Source organism: Glandiceps talaboti, chromosome 11 (assembly GCF_964340395.1).
Source record: "Glandiceps talaboti chromosome 11, keGlaTala1.1, whole genome shotgun sequence".
NCBI classification, from domain to species: Eukaryota; Metazoa; Hemichordata; class Enteropneusta; family Spengelidae; genus Glandiceps; species Glandiceps talaboti.
Genome location: NC_135559.1, coordinates 12,259,281 through 12,284,308, shown reverse-complemented (window position 1 = coordinate 12,284,308; position 25,028 = coordinate 12,259,281). Strand labels below are relative to the sequence as shown.

Here is a 25,028-nt window from a genome sequence, read left to right as displayed (position 1 = left end):
AAAACATAATCGGTTGATTTGTACTTTATATTCATAACGATTTGTTGTGACCAATACCTTCTTTTAGTCAAACGTATTATACATACATACATACATACATACATACACACACATACATACATACATACATAGATACATACATACATACATACATACATACATACATACATACATACATACATACATACATGCATGCATACATACATACATACACACACATACATACATACATACATACATACATACATACATACATACATACATACACACATACACATATACATACATATGATACCATGGGATTTGTACCCCCCTTAAGACAGTGGAATAACCCAACGTATATTTGATTGCGGTTCTATGTACTAACTTTTGTTTTATTCTGATTACGCAATTAAAGTAATCCCCAAGTTTTGATCGTAACTTTATGTGACATTGAGCCTCGGGTAATGTGGATTTCTATACGAAAGGTCTTTTATTGTTACTTATTGTTTTTTATTGCTCACAAGTTTAAATCGTTTCAATCGAGGTAGTCGTGTGTATATCTTGCCAAAGGTCCGGCGGATGTAACACGGTGATAAGGACCCAGGAATAAAAAACTTCTAAGATGGCCGTTGTCCGGTTGAATTGATGGGAGTTGAACTCTCCACAAAATCCAAACTATCTGCAGAATCGTGTAATGAAATCGTATTTAACAGGGACACGAAGGGAGCTGGATATCTACTGACATTATTTGAGATGGTATTTGCGAAACCCTGACGAGCGAGGAAGTTTTTCCTGGACGATTTTGAATGTCAGTTTGCTGTACCTGAACGAAGCGTGCGTGATAGCAGAAGTCGACTGCATTTCTGATACGACGATTGCCGAGATCGACGATTAAGGACACTCGCACTGATTTCTGAACGCTGATGCTTCACGTTTGGAAAGCTGATGTAAGTACGATTCGATTAATGCAAGTCGCATGGAAATCGGACTGGATTTGATAAAGTTACGGCCATTCATAACTCTGTACTGAACTTTTGAGTACTCTCGACGAGCGGATTTGCCAGGTTGAACTCATACATAGCGAATCACGACTGATGTCTGTGTTATCGTTTATTCCGATTTTATTTCTATGAAACACTAACTGAGACGATCGATGCTTTATAAATCAATACAGAATAATTGCGGATTCTCATTGATATTCGGAACTCTTCCGTTGGATTTTTGCAAGCAAATCGACGTCGCTGATATCATTAATGTTGTTAGTCTGACCAACGCCCTCATCGGTAGAAGTCGACGTTGTTTGTCACTTTTGTTTATGACCTTTCGAATGACCCCAGGAGTGACTTTATGCAGGTGAAGCTACGCCAGTTTTCATCGCGTTACTGTGTTAACTGTTACTAACATTGCTATAGAGGATTTACGAGGGATTACTGCAACGGGCACTACTGTATGAATGAACACCTTGGACCCACTGATCTGATTTGTGTAACAGGTTTTTGAATCGATACCTTTTATTTCTATGATATTAAGACATTGAATACTAGTACATAAGTGAGCACATTTGATAACGAAATTGTAAGTTTTTGATAACGAAATTGTAACTTTTTGATAACAAGATTGCAAGTTGAAACTATTACTGTACCGGTACATTTGAATGTTGATAGGGTTGTTGTTAATTAGATTTCATCCTTTCACTTTACTGCATGTGTCAGTGTCATTTGTCCAGTCGATACACTCGTCTTGGTATACCCCTACCCTCAACGCAACCGCATTTTACCACAAATTCACGACCCAACTCACACGAACGAAATTGTTGATTGCCCTTGTGGAGTTTGCTCCTATACAGCTAGCCCGTGAACCACATCGAAATAAAGCAAGGGTAACATCTGGCGCCCAGCAACGTGGGGCTGGATTGTAAGGTTTTCCCAGTGGAGTTTTGCCATTGCTACTGTTTTGTACAAATTGGCCACAGGGAGGGACGACATTTTGATTCAGCCCACTGAGGTTTGGTCTTTGCGGTTGAAAACTAAAGACGAGCAGGGTTGGACAGGTGATACACTTTTTGATTGAGCAGGAAATTAATGACAGGTACCAAGGTCTCCGATTTACGGAACACGACCATTTGCAGTTTTCAATTATATCTTTAAGTGTTAATGTGAACTCAAGTTATCGACAGATCACCTTTGATTTTGGAACATGGCAGATGCGCAAGGTAGTGACGGTAGAGTGAAGACAGAGGAAGACAGTGAGGTGAGTATGACAGCGAAGGGGGTCCCCAATCCCGACCCATGGCACAGCGAACATGAAACTACTGATAGTATTAAAGGGGCTAAGGCCACTAAACATGAGTCAGTGGGTATGACACCCATTGGGGGAGGGGGCGTGTCTAGGCTATCTCATGGGACTATCCCAAAGCGAGGAGGCGGCCGAGGCATATATACTCCAAAATCGGTGCGATCGCTACCTACGAAAGGTTATGGTTTGAATGAAAGTGCACTGCAATTTGGCAGCGAGCGCGAGCGGATAGCCGAATTAGAACACGAACTTAAATCTCTTCATGAGCGCGAGCGCAGACACAATGAAGAGATTGAATTCGAGGATTTGTTACAGCGAAACGGTAAGAGAATGAAGGAACGACTTGAATATGAGGAGTTGACTCATCGAGCTTTGGCCGAAGTGGTGAATACGGCGCCAAGGGTACCGACCTTTACGGGTGATTATAAAGGTAAAGATAGTATATCGTATGAGTCTTGGTTGAGAGAGGTTCAGAGTATGAGACAGAGTGGTATTCACAGCAATCGGGTACTGCAGCAGGCCATACGGAAATCCATACGCGGTGAAGCAAGTGAGATTATTCTAGGATTAGGAATTGACCCATCTATCGAAAAGATATTGAATAAGCTGGAAACTGTATATGGGGTAGTTGTATCTACGGCTACGTTGAAGCGTCAACTGTATAACGACTATCAAAAGGATGAAACGGCAGCGTCGTTTGCATGCCGTGTGGAGATAAACCTCCGGCGTATATATGATCGTGGGGGTGTCCTAGAAACCGAAATGGATTCAATTTTGCGCACCACTTTGTGGGAAGGACTCACGGACTCACGAGTGAAAGACATCGCGAGGCACAGATATGAGAATGCTAAGAATTTTGATGAGTTACTACGGATTATCCGTGTAGCTGAACAAGAAGTACAGGGAACTCGTAGCCCTAAAATGAGAGAGAAGGTGGAAGATAGACGAAAGAAGACGAGAGGACATACAGCTGTAAAGCAGCTTCAGGAAATGTCTGATTCTGATACTGATGACAATGGTGAGCGCTCAAAGAAAAGAAAGCCCCGAGATCATGAGACTGATGAAGTGTACACTAAAATGACAGCGATGTTAAAAGCGATGCAACTACAGCAGGAACAGGTGAAGCTGGTTATGGAACAACAACGAAAAGAACATGCCGCTGGAATGGAAGAGATCAGGAATGCTCGTGCAGCAATGATGGTTCCGCCACATGGCATGCCTCGACCATTTGATATTGCCGCACAGATTCCCCAGGAGGCAAACCCAAGACGTGGAGCGCCAAATCACTGTGATGAACGAAACGGAAACAAGAGTGAAGGTAAGTCATTCACTTGCTACAACTGCAATGGTGAAGGTCATATGTCACGTGATTGTAAACAGCCATGCGGTAAATGTAAAGAGGAAGGACACACATCAGCGAAATGCCCGAAAAGAAAACATGCATCTGTCAAAGCTCAGCGCATGACAGGTAGACGACGACATGAAAAGAACCAACGAAGAAACAGAAAATCAAGACCCATTGATGGACGGGTTGTTGGTCCGTTGAACGAGCAGTATGCTTTAGTGAACGGAAACAAATGTTTGGCACAACTGGACACTGGATCGCAGGTTACCATGATCAGCGAGGATTACTATTGTCGATACTTATCCGATGTACCATTTACCCCATTAGACGAAGTTCTTGAGATTGCGGGGGTGACTGATGATGTTTTGGAGTACATTGGTGTAATAGAGGTTGAAGTTGGCTTCCCTATTCATGTCTTCAACGATGCAACCATTTTTAGGCTATTGGCATTGGTGGTGAAAGGAACTGAGTATAACAATCGAGTGCCGTTGTTGGCAGGGACAAACTGGTTGAACCATTATATGACCATAAAGACGTTGAACGACGATGGTAATACAATGAGCAGGATGAAACCAGTAGCGAGAAGAGCAATTACTACTCTACGTGCTCGTGAACAGTTCTATGGACCAAATGGAAACATGGGAGTGGTGCGAGCGGCAGTTAGCGAACGGGTGACATTGAAGCCACATACTGCACATACCATTCCAGGAAGCATGAAGGCTGGTCCCAAAGGAGAGAGACATGAAGTATTGTTAGGTGATGATGACGACTGGAGTGAACACAAAGGGTGGACTTTGAATCCAATGGTGACGGTTGCTGAGTGTGGGAGGCGCTCAACGGCGGTGCCTGTGGTAATAAAGAACGAAACAGACAAACCTGTCGTCATTAAGCCAAGGCAAGTTGTTGCTACGGTGAAGGCAGTACGAGGTATAGAAGTACAGCCACGAAAGACCCCTAAAGACAATGAAACTCGAGATGAACCATTGAAAGTGAGAGAGGTGAATGTTAGAGGATTATCCTTTGACATGACTGATTCGCCAGCCAATGAAGGTCAGGTGAACAAAATACGAGAGGTGCTGGAACGTAACATTGGATCATTTTCGACCAGCGACAATGACTTAGGGAGATGTACAATCCACAAACATGAGATCAACTTGAGGGATGAACGTCCAGTCAAACAACCCTATCGCCGGATACCACCAGCCTTGTATGAGGAGATCCGAGCACAGTTAAGAGGAATGTTGGACAACGGAGTGATAAGACAGTCTAAAAGTCCCTGGTCTTCTCCTCTTGTCCTCGTAGCGAAAAAGGATGGAACAACTCGAATATGTGTAGATTATAGACGTTTAAATGCACAGACGACTCCCGATGCGTACGCCCTACCTCGTATTGAGGAAGGACTGGATGTGTTGAGCGGTGCAAAATGGTTTACATCAATTGACTTAAAGAGTGGATTTTGGCAAATAGCGATGGCGGAGAAGGACATCCCGAAGACTGCATTTGCAACCCCCTTTGGTTTTTACGAATTCGTTGCAATGCCCTTCGGACTCATGAATGCTGGTGCTACATGTCAGCGTGTCGTGGAGCAATGTTTAGGAGATTATAACATGAGGATTTGCATGGTCTACATGGATGATGTGATAATTTTTTCAGACACGTTTGAGGAACATCTAGACCGAGTTGATAAGGTTCTCAAACGGCTCAGAGAATTTGACCTAAAGATTAAGCATACCAAGTGTCAGCTTTTTCGCGAGAAGATAAACTACTTGGGACATGTTGTATCTTCGAACGGAGTTGAGACCGACCCCGGCAAGACTGAGGCATTGAGGACGTGGCCAGTCCCCACCAACGTTAAGGAACTGAGAACATTCTTAGGATTTGCGGGGTATTACCGTAGATTTGTGCAAGGATACTCATCGATTGCCCGACCGTTGCACGCTTTGACAGCAGGGCATCCAACAAAACGCAAGAATGGGGGAGAAAGAAAGCGACCACCCCCATATGAATGGACAGACGAGTGCCAGAACGCTTTTGAGCTGATTATAGACAAGCTTACTTCAGCTCCAGTTTTGGCCTATGCAGAATATACGCAACCTTTCGAGCTTCACACGGATGCAAGCCTGATGGGACTAGGAGCTGCTTTGTACCAAACTGTCAGAGATACAGATGGACAGGAACGATTGCGACCAGTCGCATATGCGAGTAGGAGTTTGACTGCTAGCGAGAAGAACTATCCGGCTCACAAACTGGAATTTCTTGCCTTGAAATGGTCCGTTACAGAAAAGTTTCGTGACTACTGCTTTGGCAATGATGTCACAGTGTTGACCGACAATAACCCACTAACGTACATAGCGAGTACTGCAAAATTGGATGCAACAGGACAGCGATGGTGGAATGCTTTGTCTCAGTACAAATTGAAGATTCACTATCGACCCGGCTTAAGGAATGGTGATGCGGATGGGCTATCACGACGACCAAGTAGCAAGGCTCGAGGATTTGATGAGTCAGAAAAACGTTTCCTGAAAACTGTAGTGATGACTCCTGATGAAGTGCAGGCAGTGGGGGAGCCACTTCTGACTGATGGTGATGAAGATACACCATGGGTTGAAGCCTTAGCTGCCTCAGTACGAGCGATACCAAAGGAAATGGCTGAACCACCGGAGATGCCAGGAGAGGTGACATTGCCTACAATTACGTCAAACCAATGGGCAAAGTTACAGGACAGAGACCCGACCATACAACGTATACGGACCTTGGTCCTCGCGAAGGACGATGGTAAAGATAAAATGACCAGGAAACAACGAGCAAAGGAATCACAAGAAGTAAGACTAGCACTGAGAGATTGGAGTAAGTTCTGCTTCCGCGATGATGTTTTACATAGAGCAAGGACGTCATCCAGTGGAGAAGTCTACTACCAGTTGGTGCTACCACATGAATTTCGTCAGGAAGCCATGAAAGGAGTGCATGATGACTGTGGACATCTGGGACAGGACCGAGCAATTGATTTATTGAGAGCTAGGTTTTATTGGCCCCTGATGTCAGCCGATGTAAAGAACTATATTCGTACGTGTAAGAGGTGTACTCGAAGGAAGGACGACGCAGGACTGAAGACGCGAGCTCCGATGGTGAGTATTGAAACTTCACAACCACTAGAACTCGTCTGTATGGACTTTTTGAGCCTTGAAGAATGTAAAGGAGGGATCAGGAACCTACTGGTGATTACTGATCATTTCTCGAAGTTTGCCGTAGCGATTCCCACGCGCAACCAGACGGCTAAAACGACAGCTAAGCACCTATGGGAAGACTTTATGCTACCATATGGATGTCCGGAACGACTTCACTCCGATCAAGGTCGGAACTTTGAGTCGCAAGTAATACGGGAGTTGTGTATATTGCTGAACATCAAAAAGTCACGTACCACGCCCTATCATCCCCAAGGGAATGCGCAGACTGAAAGATTCAATCGTACGCTCCTTAATATGATGGGTACACTCGAGAATGAACAGAAGGCCAAATGGAAGGATTATGTGAAGCCATTGGTACATGCGTACAACTGCACGGTTCATGACACAACAGGTTTCACACCTTACCACCTGCTGTTTGGAAGACAGGCAAAGATAGCTTTGGATGTACGATTTGGAACATCACCGGAAAATAGGGATCCTACAACGCCGTCAAAATATATTGCTGATTTGAGATCCAGGATGGACATGGTATTTCAGATTGCGAAAAGGTCTGCAGAGAAGTCAGCCCGTGCGAGTAAAGGACGATATGATCTGAGGGTTCGTGAGGTAATGCTAAAAGAAGGTGATCGAGTATTACGCAGGAATGTAAATGTTCGAGGTCAACATAAAATTGCCGATCGGTGGGAGGAGGCTCCGTATCTTGTTGTAAGACGACTAAACCCTGATCTGCCAGTGTATGTTATACGCTCAACGAAAACTTTGAAAACACAGACAGTTCACAGGAATCTGTTGAAACCTTGCTGTGATCGACCATTGTCGAGTTATACCGAAGACGAGATGAATGAACGTCCCCAGGATAAGGTTATCCCGGAAAATACTGAAGTGGAAGGAAGTTCATCTACACAAAGTGAACAAGACTGTGTGTTGAACCCTGAATCGCCACCCTTTAAGCCTAGGAGTGGTAGACCTGTGTGCTTAGAAGGTATGAATGAAGCTACGGATGAATCCATGGACAGAAGTGACCCAAACGAGTGTGTGGTTATTGGGCAAGATTCCCCTGAACGAAGCACGATTGTTGTGAGTGATTCTTCAGACCATGTGCGAGGCACTGATAGCCCTGCAACGAGCATGCATGAAGATAGTATGAGCATATCATCTGACGAGGAGTCTGATGGAATTGCTGAAGAAGCCAATGTGGCACCGCAGACCATTCAGTCAAGTGATGTAGTTGGGAATGTCGTGGATGCGTCAACAGATAAAGGAACCATAGAAACCGAAAATGAAACTATGGGGGAGGAACAAGTAGAGACCACTTGTAGTGAACGAGCTAATACCCATGGTGATTGTTCAGATGCTGATGAGGAATCGTCGTTTGAGGAAGGAGAAAGCGAGGTCCGCCCTCTGCGTCGATCAACAAGAACTAGGAGACCGCCTAGGTACTACGGTTGGTGTTCGCGACTGATCAAGCAAGCCAAAGATGATAAATGCGTTTCAAAGAATCCTAGTAGTGGAAAGAGGTCATCTTTCGATTCACCAAGGACTAATCATGAAGTTTCTCGAGGAAGACTGACTGCATCGAACAACAGGAACCACGACATAACAATGAAAATACTTGAAATCATGGCCAATGGAATGTACGGGTAGGTATGAAGGAATGTTGATGAATGTGTGTATAGAGTGGATTAGCATAGTTATCCTTTAACTATATCTCGTATGTGTATGCTGATGCCATCGATGATGTTTCAGGTAAGTTGGTCTTGAGTACCAGCAGCGATTGATGAAAGGTAGGTGAGGAGTGCGTATTTAGGAATGCTTCGTGCGCCTTTGCAGATTTGCGATTTGGTTTAGCCAAGCCTTTGGGTCCTGCGCATCATGCGTTGCCCTGCGGCCTCTGCGCACTTATCTTTTCTGATTACTCTTGCAGGTTTATGGATCAAGACTCTACCCTACCGCTATGACATGAAAATGGTGTTTGTTTCGTCGAACGTGCATCTGAGGATGACTTGAGTTTCTCGTTTTTAAGGTATCATGCCTTTGCCAACGAGAACGTTTCGATGTTGAGTCTCGTTAAAGTTTGTGCTTATGTTTGTGTTCTGTATCTCGTCGACATTTTCTGGACTTGTTTTGATTTCCAATGTTCGATCATATATTTCACTTTAAAAAAAAAAAAAAAAAAATCTTGAAGTAAGCATATGGTAAACTATCTCAATGCTGACTTGGGGGAGTGTGATACCATGGGATTTGTACCCCCCTTAAGACAGTGGAATAACCCAACGTATATTTGATTGCGGTTCTATGTACTAACTTTTGTTTTATTCTGATTACGCAATTAAAGTAATCCCCAAGTTTTGATCGTAACTTTATGTGACATTGAGCCTCGGGTAATGTGGATTTCTATACGAAAGGTCTTTTATTGTTACTTATTGTTTTTTATTGCTCACAAGTTTAAATCGTTTCAATCGAGGTAGTCGTGTGTATATCTTGCCAAAGGTCCGGCGGATGTAACACGGTGATAAGGACCCAGGAATAAAAAACTTCTAAGATGGCCGTTGTCCGGTTGAATTGATGGGAGTTGAACTCTCCACAAAATCCAAACTATCTGCAGAATCGTGTAATGAAATCGTATTTAACAGGGACACGAAGGGAGCTGGATATCTACTGACATTATTTGAGATGGTATTTGCGAAACCCTGACGAGCGAGGAAGTTTTTCCTGGACGATTTTGAATGTCAGTTTGCTGTACCTGAACGAAGCGTGCGTGATAGCAGAAGTCGACTGCATTTCTGATACGACGATTGCCGAGATCGACGATTAAGGACACTCGCACTGATTTCTGAACGCTGATGCTTCACGTTTGGAAAGCTGATGTAAGTACGATTCGATTAATGCAAGTCGCATGGAAATCGGACTGGATTTGATAAAGTTACGGCCATTCATAACTCTGTACTGAACTTTTGATTACTATCGACGAGCGGATTTGCCAGGTTGAACTCATACATAGCGAATCACGACTGATGTCTGTGTTATCGTTTATTCCGATTTTATTTCTATGAAACACTAACTGAGACGATCGATGCTTTATAAATCAATACAGAATAATTGCGGATTCTCATTGATATTCGGAACTCTTCCGTTGGATTTTTGCAAGCAAATCGACGTCGCTGATATCATTAATGTTGTTAGTCTGACCAACGCCCTCATCGGTAGAAGTCGACGTTGTTTGTCACTTTTGTTTATGACCTTTCGAATGACCCCAGGAGTGACTTTATGCAGGTGAAGCTACGCCAGTTTTCATCGCGTTACTGTGTTAACTGTTACTAACATTGCTATAGAGGATTTACGAGGGATTACTGCAACGGGCACTACTGTATGAATGAACACCTTGGACCCACTGATCTGATTTGTGTAACAGGTTTTTGAATCGATACCTTTTATTTCTATGATATTAAGACATTGAATACTAGTACATAAGTGAGCACATTTGATAACGAAATTGTAAGTTTTTGATAACGAAATTGTAACTTTTTGATAACAAGATTGCAAGTTGAAACTATTACTGTACCGGTACATTTGAATGTTGATAGGGTTGTTGTTAATTAGATTTCATCCTTTCACTTTACTGCATGTGTCAGTGTCATTTGTCCAGTCGATACACTCGTCTTGGTATACCCCTACCCTCAACGCAACCGCATTTTACCACAAATTCACGACCCAACTCACACGAACGAAATTGTTGATTGCCCTTGTGGAGTTTGCTCCTATACAGCTAGCCCGTGAACCACATCGAAATAAAGCAAGGGTAACACATACATACACACATACATACATACATACATACATACATACATACATACATACATACATACATACATACATAAGGGATGGTTGGTAACGATACTGAGGTGTGAAATCTGCTTAGATTCATGTCTTTTATATTCATTTGCTATAGAAGTATAGCAATTATTACTTTATCTTATTAAGTACTAATTGAGTCTTTACTGAGAGAGTTTATAAACCAATATCAATTATGTTGTCACTGATTACGAAGAAAAGAATAATGCATTATTTGTGTTAATATATCACCCACAAAAACAATGTTAACTGTATACAAAGAATAGCATGATTGCATTGGAGCAACGCGTTTTGATACATTGATGAGACTGAGTTGAGAATAAGCTTTTATAAGGACCAGGGGATAGTTTCAGTTGATCGTGAGAATGTAACATTTTGAGTTCGGTTATTTTCTTTTGTTAATAGAAACACCAAAGCTGGATTTTTCAGTTCTTAAAAACTCCGTGACTGTCAACGTAGTCAAACCGGGGGACAGGTTGAACATTACCCTCTCTAATCGTCTCCCTCAGCAAACGACAAGTTCATTGAACATCAACTTTTCTATCCCCGTCAATGAAATGTGTCAGCCATACACCATACTGGACGTTTATATCAGTTATGGACAGAATATAAATATCTCTGACTCAGACGTCTTGGGACCTGATATAACAGACGCAGCAGTCTCCCTACAATTTCAACATTTGCATGTAACATCTGGAAACGTAACAGATGTACAAAATGCAATCGAAGTAACCGTGGATGTTTTATTGGTCGATATCCCCTGTGTTCTAAATGGTTCTATTTCGTCAATTGAAGTCGAGGCTGATTACGTCACATGGAAAACAACACGAAATGTTTTGCTCTTGCAGCTCACCTACAGCAGAGATGACATCAGACCTTATCTTCAACTCACTTTAGATGCTATCAATGTCACCAGTGAGCTCTCCAGAGGGTATGCTGTTTAATTTTATCCTGTGCATGTGTACAACTGTGGATACATGTCTGGTGAACAAGTCTGAATTTGGGGTGTTTTTGTATGTATGTATGTATGTATGTATGTATGTATGTATGTATGTATGTATGTACGTACGTACGTGCTTATGTATCAGTTTGTGTTTGAAATGGCTTTGAAGATCTATGTATACATATTAAGCATACACATTTTCGACATGTTGTGATCACAGGAGTTCCTTTTGAGATTACGACTTTTAGCAATTACACTGTGAACAAATATTAGTTCAAGAGAAATATTTTCTTACTTACCAATCCTAATTTTGTTGTAAAGTTAATGTTTTTTCATGCCTTGATAACCTCGAATCGTAACAGATCGTAACCTCAAATCGTAAATTTGTATAGGACTTGTATTTTTCCTCACTGTAGCAAATATTTGATGAAAATAGTTGACGGTAGAGAATAGTTTATCTTTGATTCTTTTGATTAATATTCTGATGACATTCTGAATCAATGTATTTCAGAGACACCGTCAAGATATCTGCAACGATATCTCACACTGGCTATTCTTCGGCGACAGCCTATGACGTCAGTGTATCCTGGATTACGTCACCATATATAGACATTCAACACATCCTCGATTGGTCAAGCACAGTCGACGATGCAGATATGTTGATTGACAGCTCACAATCGCCAGTGATCAAGTTTCGGGTATTTTAGGCTATATTAAATTTTCTCCATGCATTGTAGTATTTAATAATTCACTCGGACTTGTCGTAATACCGGTATTCCCTTTAATTTTTCGCTACTGGGCCTCTTAGTGTCACGCCCTGAAGTTCACTTGTTTGGCCACCCTTCAGTCAGCCCATGTCTCTTGTGGGAGTGTAACTAATAATATGCGGGTTGCAGGCTAATGTGCGGGTCGCTGTTGATTTGTGGGCTAATTTGCTGGTCAACGGGCAGGTTGCTGGCCATTATGCGGGTCACTTCGACGGTCAATGTGTGAGTTGCGGGTCAATTTATGAGTCAATGTGCAGGTAGTGGCAATTGTGTGGGTCAATGTCAACGTCGACGTGGGCAAATGTGTAGGTTAATGTGCGCATTGTCGGCCATTGTGTGGGTTAATTTGCCCCGCAAAATAATGTTACTATTCTCAGGGTGAGCTAGGATCATTCATATTTAATTCCAAAATCATTGCTCTATAAGAAAATAAATAAGAAAAAGACTTGGGCGACTGATAAAAGATAGTTAACATTATTGGTCTATTTATTTACAGACAAACATGTTAGGAATGTTAGACCAAATGACATTGGCCTTCGATGTCTTAATAGACCCAAACAGAGAATCGACATCCGGGTCACATACTTTTATAGGTGTGATGGAAATGACGTATAAAGACCACATCGCCACTTTGATGACGTCATATCCAGGATTCGCAATGTTTAACTACAGCATACCAGGTATGTATATGTAGAATCTTATTGTAAAAACAGCTGCCCTAGAATACTCACATTTTTCAATTCCTCTTTTCCTCGTCAAACTGTAGTTATAATTATGTATAACTATATGCTGAACATCACGTTTTTCTTTAACTTCTTAGATGATGTATCTAATGGTGATGTATCTTACGACTGTACGTGTAACCATGATACCACATTGAGTAACTGCATCTGTTGTAACTATGGTGATTGTCAGTGTCCCACATCGAATTATCAAATGTGTGTGGTCTGTGATATGATGTCTCTTTGTCCCGTTTCAGGTGAGAAACATACTAGTAATAGAATGCACCTCAGGGCAAGTTTCTCTGAAAGTCAATGTTCTTCAAACAAATCCAACAGATTCTTCTTCTTATTATTATGTAGAATCCGTATCCATTTATAACACTAACAGATAGTAAAATCACAAAAGTAAAACTAGTATGGTGCAATGATGACCTTAAAGGAGTGGTGTGTTAAATATGCCTGTCATGTTGGAGTGACACGACTGCCAGACGCAATGCATACATTAAAAACATAATAACAGAAATTCTTTGTAGAATTTTTCTAGACTGGCTAACTTGATAATAATACTCTTGCTTCTGAATAGATATGTATCAACATGGCTTTATTGTCGACAGCACGAGTGGGAACTTCCTATACGCGTGTAACAGGTAACTAAGATTTAATTAATGTATTACACAGCTGAGATTCCAAATACAGAAAAACCGTTCTCTCAAATAATTTATATGTAAGCGTATATTTTCTCTAAATTGTGATGATCTTCTTCAGACCCCCTTCAGACTGAACTCATCGAAATAAACTTTGTGTATTCTCTAAGTTTTGGTTAAACAGGTTCATACTTGCTTACAAAATAATTTAGAATTGATAAAAAAATCCCTGATCTTCCGTGTTCATTTTTTTAAAAACAGGAGCAGGACTACCTGATAGACCGTATAGCTAATGCATGTAATATTGGCTATTATGTGGATTCTCCAATTGCATATAGGTAAAGGGTGTGTGATTCATAGCTTCAAATGTATTAATTTATAATACAAGTCCTGTAGTGCGCGAGGCAAAATTAAAGTTGGCACCACTTCACTCATGTCAAATAATACAATTACATATGTAAATTTGTTGAATATTTTCATATTGAGGTATTTTGTTAATTCAAAGTTCTTTAATTGTGTCCATTAGCGACTTATCAACAGATTCGTCATGTTATACGATGAACACAAATGGAAGCGTTAGCAAAAGTAAGTAAATCAAAAATACTCACATATATCCAGGTTTTGAGACAAAACGATTTGACCTATATCATATCACGTAATTACTTAATATTCATATACTTACGTATAATATTTAGAAATGTGATTTCTATCTGCAATATTAACTGAGTACAAAATGATTTGAAATTTTTATTAGTTTCTCTGAATGCATACTTACTTATTGCAACATGTCCAACATATATATATATGTTCATAAAGGTACTCTATTCATATTGTATCTTAAATGTCCAAATGACGGGTTTTGCACAGACAATTCATTCTCTCGTTAACTGTACTGATGTATCCCACTGGAAACAATCTAACCAACCAACTAACCAACCAACCAACCAACCAACCAACCAACCAGCTCATGTTAATATTTGTTTTACAAGTGGCTGATTGCATCAAATTATAAATTGAACGATCACACATCTATCATGTGCCTGATGCTTAGAGTTAATACCGGGTAATAACGGAAACATTAAATTAAAAATGTTATTGGCCCTAAAAAGTAAAAATAGGGATTACCAGTATACACAGCCTTAGTCCTCACACTACTGAAATTGTACAGGATATATTATGTAGGATATAATAAATTGACCATTAATGTTTGATTCTAAGTTTCCAGAACTGCAGGAGTTGTAAATATCCTGGGATTAAACTATCTAAGTGGTGAAAAGTATGGAATATCCAGAAATGGCAATGTCTACATGAAACTAGATAACTCCACAACACATTGGTACTCAATATCTAAAGATACTTGGCAAACAGCATCATCTCAAGATCATTATATCAGCTATGCAAATACTGATGGACTCGTTTATTTTACCGACTTCTATGGTGGTGTGGTTGGTATGTCTTTTTAAATTCATAATTGATACCCAAAATGGAGAAAAACATTGTGTGCACTGACTAAATTTCTATTACACACACGGCAATAACGAATTTCTATATATTAATTTCTATATATATAATTTTATAAAGAAAGAGGTTAAGGAAGTTTTCGACTTATATTCTTTCCTCTTCCATCAAATTATATTGTACTTGTATACTTCATAATTATATAGGTGTAATACGACACGTGACATATTATTCAAACTGTTACTCCAGATACTAATCAGAATTTATCAACTTACAGGTGACAGTGATGGAATAACGCTGACAGCTTCTGGGGAGCATGAGATGGTATGGGATTCTGGCTGTGAACATTGAAAATATACGAGTGTACCTCAGGAACCAATTTCAATGAAATCAACGATCCTAAAAAATATCTAAACTTTGCTTTGCTCCATTTTTTAAATACTGATAATAAATGATAAAAAGAAACTTGGGGCTCATCGTCTTGATTTTAAGGGAAAATTAATAATTAAAAACTTATGTTTTGAGTGATCACCTGTAAAGATATTTGGAGTATGGTTTAGATATCAAGTGCCTTATACTATCATTTGAACCTTGTAAATTTACCTCATGCTCAGATATTTATATACATGTGTTTCTTGACTTTCAAACTCAGAACAGAATAGGTAACCATAGGTAACCAAATATATATATAATTGACTGGTGACATTACAGGTATGGAAGAATAGGTGGACCATTGAAATTGATGAATTGTATTTTTCCTTCTTCATACAGACATCCCCTCACCAACCTATTTGAAAAGACTAGTATTCAAAACTGAAAATACACGATAAAATAATTTATAACTTACAGGTGTTTTTATCAATCAAATAAAGTATTTTTTATCACTCCAAGAAATTTGCATTAAAACACAGTCCCCAGTTCTATCATAGAGGAACTGTGTTTATATGGATTGATAAGATAATGTATTATGCAAAATTAAACTCTTTATTAATACAGGCAAATCATAAGCCCACCTTCTTTCAACAAAGGAACTATACAAAGGCTAAAAGAAATGATGCTCCACTGTATTTATGTTATGAAATATGACACTTGACTCAGTCTGTTTATTTGTTGGCTTTATTGGCAAATGATAACATCATATCCAGCTGTAAATAGCTTGCAAAATACACAGTAATAATGCACATCAATCCTTAAAAATATTTGAAACGAGTCAAAGCAGTGGTAGACATGATATTATGACCTTAAGAGCTGTGATATTGCTTGGAATGTGTGCATTCTTAATTCATAACAAGACACATTGTATTTCAGTCTTTCTCAACATATTGTCAGTGGCAAAAGTGTCCCTATAAATAATCATGAGAATTTTGCTTGACAAAGAATGTGTTTGACTGCTATGGTTTCCAAGACATCTTAGGGATGACTTCGCTCCTCAATGAAAAGCTTGATGAGAAGCCACTGCTGTTTCTTTTTTCCTTTACCCAGTAGTGTTTTATTTACGTGTGTATATTTATTTTTATCTTTCATGACTGATGAAGTATTTTTTTGTACAAATCCTACAAAACGAAAGTACACTAGTGCTAAAACACACAAATGGACATATTTGATGGCTTCTTTTTTGTAGTTTGCTTGTATGTTTTCTGTGTTTATTTGCAGTCATTCCTTCTGTATGTAACAACTTTTCACAAAAGATGTTCAAACATGATTTAAATACATATATATTTTAATGTATAAAGATACTACATATCACAGAATGTATTACAGAATCATGATTATCTCTCTTCATCAATAAAGTCTTTAAAAGTAGCTTAAATTATGTATCAAGGCTTTGAAATTTCATCTTGTCCATCAGATATGAATCACTCAGTAATACTGTGCATGTGCTCTTCGTGTCAATCCTTTACTACTTTTGTACTGGTTATATTGCACTTGTGTCGTTTCATTCTGAGATGGTGAGGAAGATTGTTGCTCTTGCTTCTCTTGTTGTTGTTGTTGCTGCTGCTGCTGTTGTTGTTGTTGTTGTTGTTGTTGTTTTTGTTGTGACTGTACCTGGTGATGGTGGGTGACCTTTTTCTCCTGTGTTTCTGTCTCTGTCTGTAGTTGTTCTGTTTGTTCCTTAACATATGCCTGCATGTCTTTGAAGTGTTTCTTTGCCACTTCAGCCAGATCTTCAGCAACTGTTACAAAGATTATATATGAACAGAACTAATTATTTGACAAATAATACTAATGTAGTCATAATTTATGACATTTTATTTTATTTTAAAACATATTACTTTAAAAGCATTTAATTTCAAAAAAGTGTTGTAAATGTCAGAATAAATCCAACTGCAGCCCATCCCAAAGAGTGCATGTAAGTGAAGCATGAGACTGAAATATCTGGATGTAGCCTATATTACTTTGGTAAAACCTAAAACCTACCCTTCTTACTTTGTCACACATACAAACACAACTAGCAAGATCAAGACTTGTCACTATTAGTAAATGCAAGTGAATGACTTGGCCTTTAGTGAACCTCAAATGTTCACAATACACCCCCCCCCCCCCCCTACCAGCCATGTCATGTCAAGGGTAGAATGCTTACTTGTGGTGTGTGTTTTTCATATTGTGTTTTCTTTACAACATTGTCATGGTATATATCGAAAGATGCGGTGGCAAAATTAAAGTTAGGTAAAATAGACAGACCATAGCAAAGGAAACCATTCACGCTCTGTAATACAAATTTCATTAAATTAAGGATCTTAACCACCTCCCTATATATTCTTTACCTCACCCTACACAACATGCCTAGCTACCTTTTCTTATTAGTAACAAAATAATAGTGCTGACATAGAACCCACAAAAATAAATGTACATACATGTACATACATGTATGGGGTATGCTGTGGCTGGAGTTTACTGACTTACCTAGCCCACTGTATGGTTTGTCAGGATGTAGGTCCAAGAGTTTTTGTAGGAAGTTTACCATGGCTCCAGTTGCTAAGATACGTTCCATGAAAGGAAGCTGATCAAAATATTCTAAGTCTACAGCAAATGGATTCCTTGGTGAAGGTAATGTACACATCTTAACTAAGTCAGCCAGGACATCCTGAATTTTGATCTCTGTATGAGGAAAGAATAGGAAAGAGACATTGTACAATAAATGGTATAACCATGGAAGTATAACCCCAGACTAATATGAACAGAAATTTTTGTTTCAAAATGGCTGAACAAACATCAAGTGCAGTCGGGCTTCATTAACAATTGAGTAAGCTATCAAGGTGGTATTTATTACCACTCAACTCATATTTATGTTGGTATTAGTTTACTAAAAGCTGTAATCAATGCAAGTGTATTGAAGGTAGAAATAAGTCTGACTGGTCTTTTCGTTTAAGCAGTAACTAATGCAACTGTACTAAAGGCTGAAATAAGTCTGACTGGACTTTTTTTAAGCGTTAATCTTGTCTGTGTCTGTGTCTGTGTCTGTGTCTGTGTCATACCTTTTTCTGACCATTGAGCTGTTGATTTGAGTTTCAAAGGACTGTCTTTTGAGAAGGATTCATCACCACTGAGTTTGACCAACCTTTCATGGTTTGATCTGACCCAGACATATGGACATCCATAGCGTGCATAACCAGCCAGTAAAAACAGGGTAGAGTTGTCATCCTACCAAAGAAAAGAAACATATTATTGATAATATATGTATTCAATATTTCCTTTCTTTACTGTAATATAATGGGTGGGTCTTAGCACTATGCATGCCATCATTGGAAACATTTTATGAATTCCCTATTCGCCATCCTATACAACATCGAAATTGACTTGAATGAAAAGGACACTACCGAGCTATTTTAAGTGCAAGTCACATTGCAGTCATTCGTGATTATCAAAAGAAATTTTTTTTGTAAGAATGCCCTACATTAGGTTAAATGATCTGAGCAGTAAATTAGGTACACAAAAAAGTGTATTTCTGATAACCCGATCGACCATAGTTTAAGCCACCAACCCTAAGCATTTTTTACACATTTAAAACAAAAAGTTACGAAATTCTTTGTCTTGTTGACCTTCATGCATGTCTGTTTTCTTTCCCAGTGATGCCTGTACACATTTCATCAAACTATCACAGAAAGGGTACTCTGGCCGACATTGAGTCGGAGCAATATCTTTCAAAAATAAAAGCAATTAAAAAGATAAAATAAAATGTAATAAAATCCCGACCTACCTACCCTATTTTCAGAGGCCATTGTATCAGAAACACACAATCATTAAAAAAAAAATTATATCCTGGTGGAGTTACAAAGCTGTCAAGTATTTCAATCATAACTGCAAAACTTATGTGATAGGCAAAACTGATTTGCATAGGCTTAGATGTTGTTACTAAAACCCTGGAAAAAGGAGGACTTCTCATTACTATGATGGTGGCCCTCAGCTCACTGTCTGTACTAACGTCTCAACTTCTGAACAGCACTCCTACGACTACACAATGTAATCTTTTATCTTTCCGTGATGGACCAAGATATGCTAGTATGTAGTATGCCTCAGTGAACATAAAATCGGCAATAGGCCATGCAATTTCCAGACTGCAAACAGGAAATTGACAATACAGTGCCCTCGCTCAAATTGCGGGTATCATCACCTCATAATACTATTTCTTAAGCGCTTTGTCGATTGGTATTCTATACAGGTGTACATCAGGGATGTTTTTATATATTGTTCAGACATCGAGGAAAGCAGCAGTGCTCTATGATTAACTGAGTAACCTATACCATTTATACCCCAAAGGTACGCACAGACATGAAGTAGAGTGCCACCATGGCAAATTTTGGAAAGGCCTATTGGTTTAACGAGTCACTTACTGAAGGTACAACTTCTTTTTCCACAGGCGAAGCTGGTGGTAATCCAACATCAATGTGACCATAACCACTGAGACTAAGAAATAAAATAGAAAAAGACTTCATCACTTTAGAAAGGAGCTGACCAACAGGAGTGGTTACACTGGAATAGGAGTTACTTTGAAAAACTAAAATATAAACAAATGAAAATTCTAATGCTGTCTAATAATCGATTCTTGGACCCATGTACAATATATTTCATTATATATATTTTTATTGTATTATTTAACATGGCCAATGGATGGAAATTAGGTATTTATTTTAAATTTTTAATTTATAAAACAATTTAACCATCATGGCTTTCTACTTGAAATACCAATGAATGTAAAACAACATATGCTAAGTATTTGTTTGTAACTCATTAAATTACAAAAGATTAATGAATGTGTAAATTTTTTGTTATTGTACATACAAAAACAAACATTTCACACATTTTTATTTTTTCTTAATTTTTTTTTTTTTTTTAGCTTTTTGCAATGTATTGAGTTACAAACACATACTTTATTAATGTTGTTTCACACTGATTTTTCACCTTGGAAGCCATGATAAAATCACTTTATAAATCCAAAATAAATACCCAATCCTTATCCATATGGGCACTTTAATTGTCAAACAAACTTTGATGATATTGGCAAGCTTGTCATTCATCTTTTAATAAGAGGCAAGTACTAAATCACTATATCTTTCTGCTTCAAGTATTATATTATGACCTTGGAAAATCGCCAATCTAGTCCTGTCAATATTTAAGTTTGTTTTTCAGTTCTGAACCTGTTATCATTGAAGGTGTGAAAGTTCTCAAAATTTGGTTAGTAGTGCGAAAATGAAGTTCAGCAATCGCACTGATGCCAGACCCCTTTCACCCCATAATGAACAAAGTTTGTTAATTGAGCTTGTGTGACATTGGGCAATTGTCCCTTATCAAATGGATCTCTAGATATTATCATTGTCTTCTAGTATTCAATGAGGATCTTCTACCACACACATATACATTCTATTGACCACACATATACATGTAATATACAACCATGTGCGTTTGCATGTCAATATTAGAGTAAAATGAAGAATCTGTGTGCATGTGTCTTGACATTGGAGGAAATGTTAACCATTAGTGCAATCACATAACAGGTTCTAGGCAAAATAAAAACAGGAGAAGACAACAGAGGAAAGTGCATATTATATGAAAGTGAGGCTGGTGACCCGATCCTATTGTTGGAGAGATGACAGGTCAAGAGGTTACTCTATTGGTAAAAAGATGAAGAGGTCATTCCATGATGTCACTTCCACTTACGCAAATGTGATTTTGGCTATGTATACAAAAAGGGGAAATTGCTATGACAACCACTGCAGTTAGGTATGTTATGCATAAAAAGATCTAGCTAGTTATAAGCATTTAAGGATTGAATAATACTTTTAGCACTACCACAGAGTAAATTTTAGTACAATATCTAATGCAAAAAAAAAAAAAAAAAAAAAAAAAAGAGGGAAAAATATTTTTGAGATTCCTTGAAGTTCTTATCATGCATACCTCTTTTGTGTTCTGGCAGACAACATCAGAGACCTCCTACATAGGTCAAATAAATCAAATTTATTAATAATTTGATGTAAAAAAAAAGTGTTAAAAAACTTGCAAAAAAAGTCAGATTGGATCTGTGCTTGGATTGCATCAATTGTCAATAATGCAATACCATGTGATTTCATTCAAATGATCTCTCCTTTCAATCAGTATTATAAAATTTTCAGAAACAAGTTTTGAAATAAAATGATAATTTTGTTTGAGATTGCCAAAGTGTTGTCTTTGTTGTCAATCAGGACAACTGAACTCCCAGGTGTCAGAATCACAAGTTTAAATTTTGAAAGTATTTGTTTTTGTTTCAATGATTACTATGTTATTAGATTATAAAGTAATCTCCTTTGAAAATTATTGTAAAGGAATTAGTTAAAGAAAGTAAAATAAGGTGAAAAATAAAAACTTGTATGTTAAATGAGATGAACTACATTGGTTTCATTCACTTTCACCTATCAGTATGGTGATCAAAACTTAGGAGGAGGAAGTGGCATATGTATACAGGCCTTACTTGGCAACGTCTGTAAAATGTATTGTCAACTGTTTCTATTCTTTATGTAATTATCACAACACAAGCAGTTGAAAATATGTTTAACATTAGTTTCATACCAAGGCCTGTATGTCACTTCTGCCTCAGTTCTAATCAATGCCAGCTCTGTACTGATAAATGAAAATGAATGAAATCAATGCATGCTATCTTGTTTAACTCCAAGCTTTAAATTTATAAGTTATTCTTTCCCATTAAATATACCTGAGATCCGCAGTCATTTTACCCAGTGTTCCCAAAACAAACTACAGGTTCAAAATATGGTAGTTTTACCTAACTCTCCATGGTTCCCAAACCTTAGCGTAAACACTGACTTTTTTATAGGACAGGTTAAGTTCTTTTCATAATGACTTGAAAGTTAAATACTTGAGTTTAAATCAAGTCTCCAAATCAAAGTCTCGTACTACAAACTTTACATACAGAAGTACTGTATGACTTGTATGTTAGACTTACTCATCGAAAGGCATGTTTGCTGAATTCAAGCTTCCAGTGAAAGAAAAGCTGATTGGAGTGTTCTGTTCACTTTCAGAGGGTGTCTGGGTAAACAGGAAAAAAGAAGACAAACTATAAATTAAGTTCAACTTCAAGTTCACTTAGCAAGGATAAAAAATCACTTCAATGCCTTCACTTGATTCCCGCAAATATTTTTGACTTAAATAGTAATATATTTAGTTGGAACAAATTTTGTGCAATATGAATGCCAAAGAACAAATAACATTCCTAAACAATCTACATACATGTGTAATTATGGAATAAATCGACAAAGTTAAATTTTCTAATTTGGTATGAAATCAACCAGGTGAAGAGCAAATGAAGGGGGCTATTAAAGCGTTCCTGGTAGTATGTACATGTACATACACACAAGTGTGCCCTCTAAGCCAATTTGACATGCCACTGACTCACAATTTCTAGTGACACACCAAAATTTGGTGTTCCCTAATCTTTTACTATGTGGTGACTATGTGGTGACTGACAAGAAATGTTAGTTTTTATCAGTTTGACTCACAACAACAAAATTTGACTATCATTAGAGGGCACACTGACGCACAAGTAAGTATACACATGAATTTAATTCGTAAATAAATTCTCATTGCTGATTACCTTTTACATGTCACCTAATAGGGAACTTGCAATCCAGACTGAGCATGCTCAGATGCAAAGGACTTTAGGATTATGAATTTATCTGTGGTTATCGTAATAACTTATCTGGAGCTACCGATGAAATAAACCTCCCACACTGGTCATGCTAAATATTAATTGATTATTGGTAGTTACAAACAATGTAAGAATATTGTTTATGATGCTAATTGATTAGTATTTATTATCACATTTCCCATGATGCAACATTCAACATGGCGGGTTTGCAAGTTCCCTATTGTGTACAAATGTAATACAACCTGACATGATGTTTTCAGCATTGAAACCTTGATACAAATAGATTAAGAAAAAGATATGATATACCACCAAGTATGAAAGGTCAAAGGTTGTAATTAATCCTTACCAATGGTTCATTCTGAACACGGCATATCATTTCCTCTCTGCCTCTCATATACATTACAAAATACTTGAACCCCTACAGAGAAGTGGAGAAGATAAAACAAAAAAGATGACAAGATCAAGGCTGATAAAATGTTTATAACCAAAATAACAGGCATACATATTTCACCCATGTGTGCGCAACACTGTAAAAGAGAACAAAGTTGAATACATTACGTATGTAAAAACAATCTGAAATGATTTTGACATTATCTCTCACTTACAATTGCCTTATCCTTTTTAGTTTACTTTTTCATTTTTAAGAATTCTTTTTTACAGATTTACCATGACAACTCATCTGTGCAAGTGAATAGTTTCAAATATCTGAAAACCTTTTTACTGTTGTCAAAATACTTGATTACAGACTTCTTAAAAGGTTTTCTCAACTTACACAACTGATAAATTTTACTCAGAGTGCTGTGAAATTGTCAGAAAGAATTATGCAAAGCCATTTAACATTATATCCAAGTACTTATCCATCAGAGAATGTCTTTTAATATGTGATTCAAATCAAGTCGAAAAAGAAATAATTGATTTTTATGGAACTTTGTGAATTTCTCTGTTTTTATATTTCTTTTGTAAACATTGTTTGTATTTTAGTCTTTTCCAATTTCTGAGTGTCTGTAAATACCAGAGGTAATCCTGTAGACATCTCAAAAAATAAACATATAAATAAATGAATAAATAAATAATACTAATATACATACAAATGTATCATACACAATACACACAACTTACATATTAGATATGACAGAAAGTTATCACTTACCCTAACTGTTCCAACTTTTAGCATTTCATTGAGAAATGCCTGCAGCTTCTTCTTAGCTGCCTTCTCCACCTCCTACATAGTACACATCAAGCAAAAAAAATTTACCAAAATATTTTGTTATATTTACATGTATAACATATAACAATAACAAACACATACAAATTTTCAAATCATACCTTCTCTGTGTCAGCGGAGTATTGCCAATAATCATTGGCATAATAGTGAAGCCAATAGTCATGTGTATAGAATGGAAATGACTCAGTCATGGTTTGACAGACCCACCCAGTCAACTAATTCGAAAACACTGGTCTGGAGTAAGAAATACAAGTTCCTTGCTGTGCTGTGCAGATTCCTAGCTGGCTATGTGGCATGCCACGTGAACCATATCTATATTCGTTTACATTTCGAGTTGACCTTTTATCACATCGATTTAACGTCACCCGATATACATAACATAAACATGTCATGCGCAAGTGTGCATAATGTCTCCCAGTATGGCAGTAATCACTGTATTTAATGGTACTTGGAATTGCATGAGAACAGTACCCCGT

General features: G+C 38.1%; 1 protein-coding gene across 2 annotated transcripts; it reads right to left on the bottom strand.

Annotated features, from left to right (window-relative positions):
- Window positions 1-16,309: 16,309 nt before the first annotated feature.
- On the bottom strand, window positions 16,310-24,821 carry LOC144442501 (uncharacterized). Of its 2 annotated transcripts, XM_078131860.1 has the most exons (9): window positions 24,654-24,821; window positions 24,478-24,549; window positions 23,674-23,745; window positions 22,626-22,708; window positions 21,587-21,622; window positions 20,026-20,098; window positions 18,670-18,835; window positions 18,098-18,292; window positions 16,310-17,367 (listed from the first exon to the last, which is right to left on the bottom strand). In XM_078131860.1, the coding sequence occupies exons 1-9, from the start codon at window positions 24,741-24,743 to the stop codon at window positions 17,054-17,056; spliced, it is 1,101 nt and encodes a 366-aa protein (XP_077987986.1). In that variant the 5' UTR covers window positions 24,744-24,821; the 3' UTR covers window positions 16,310-17,053. The 2 variants fall into 2 exon arrangements, with proteins under 2 accessions (XP_077987986.1, XP_077987987.1); XM_078131861.1 differs by lacking the exon at window positions 21,587-21,622.
- Between the last annotated feature and the right edge of the window lie 207 nt (window positions 24,822-25,028).

What these genes read in the sequence shown, in the direction of transcription:
- LOC144442501 (XM_078131860.1), bottom strand. Translation starts at nt 24,743, where the DNA reads ATGACTGAGTCATTTCCATTCTATACACATGACTATTGGCTTCACTAT. An exon ending in GCAAACATGCCTTTCGATGA is followed by an intron (nt 21,623 to 22,625) that starts GTAAGTCTAACA and finishes TGACCTATGTAG; the next exon opens with GAGGTCTCTGATGTTGTCTG. An exon ending in TCTGCCAGAACACAAAAGAG is followed by an intron (nt 20,099 to 21,586) that starts GTATGCATGATA and finishes TTTATTTCTTAG; the next exon opens with TCTCAGTGGTTATGGTCACA.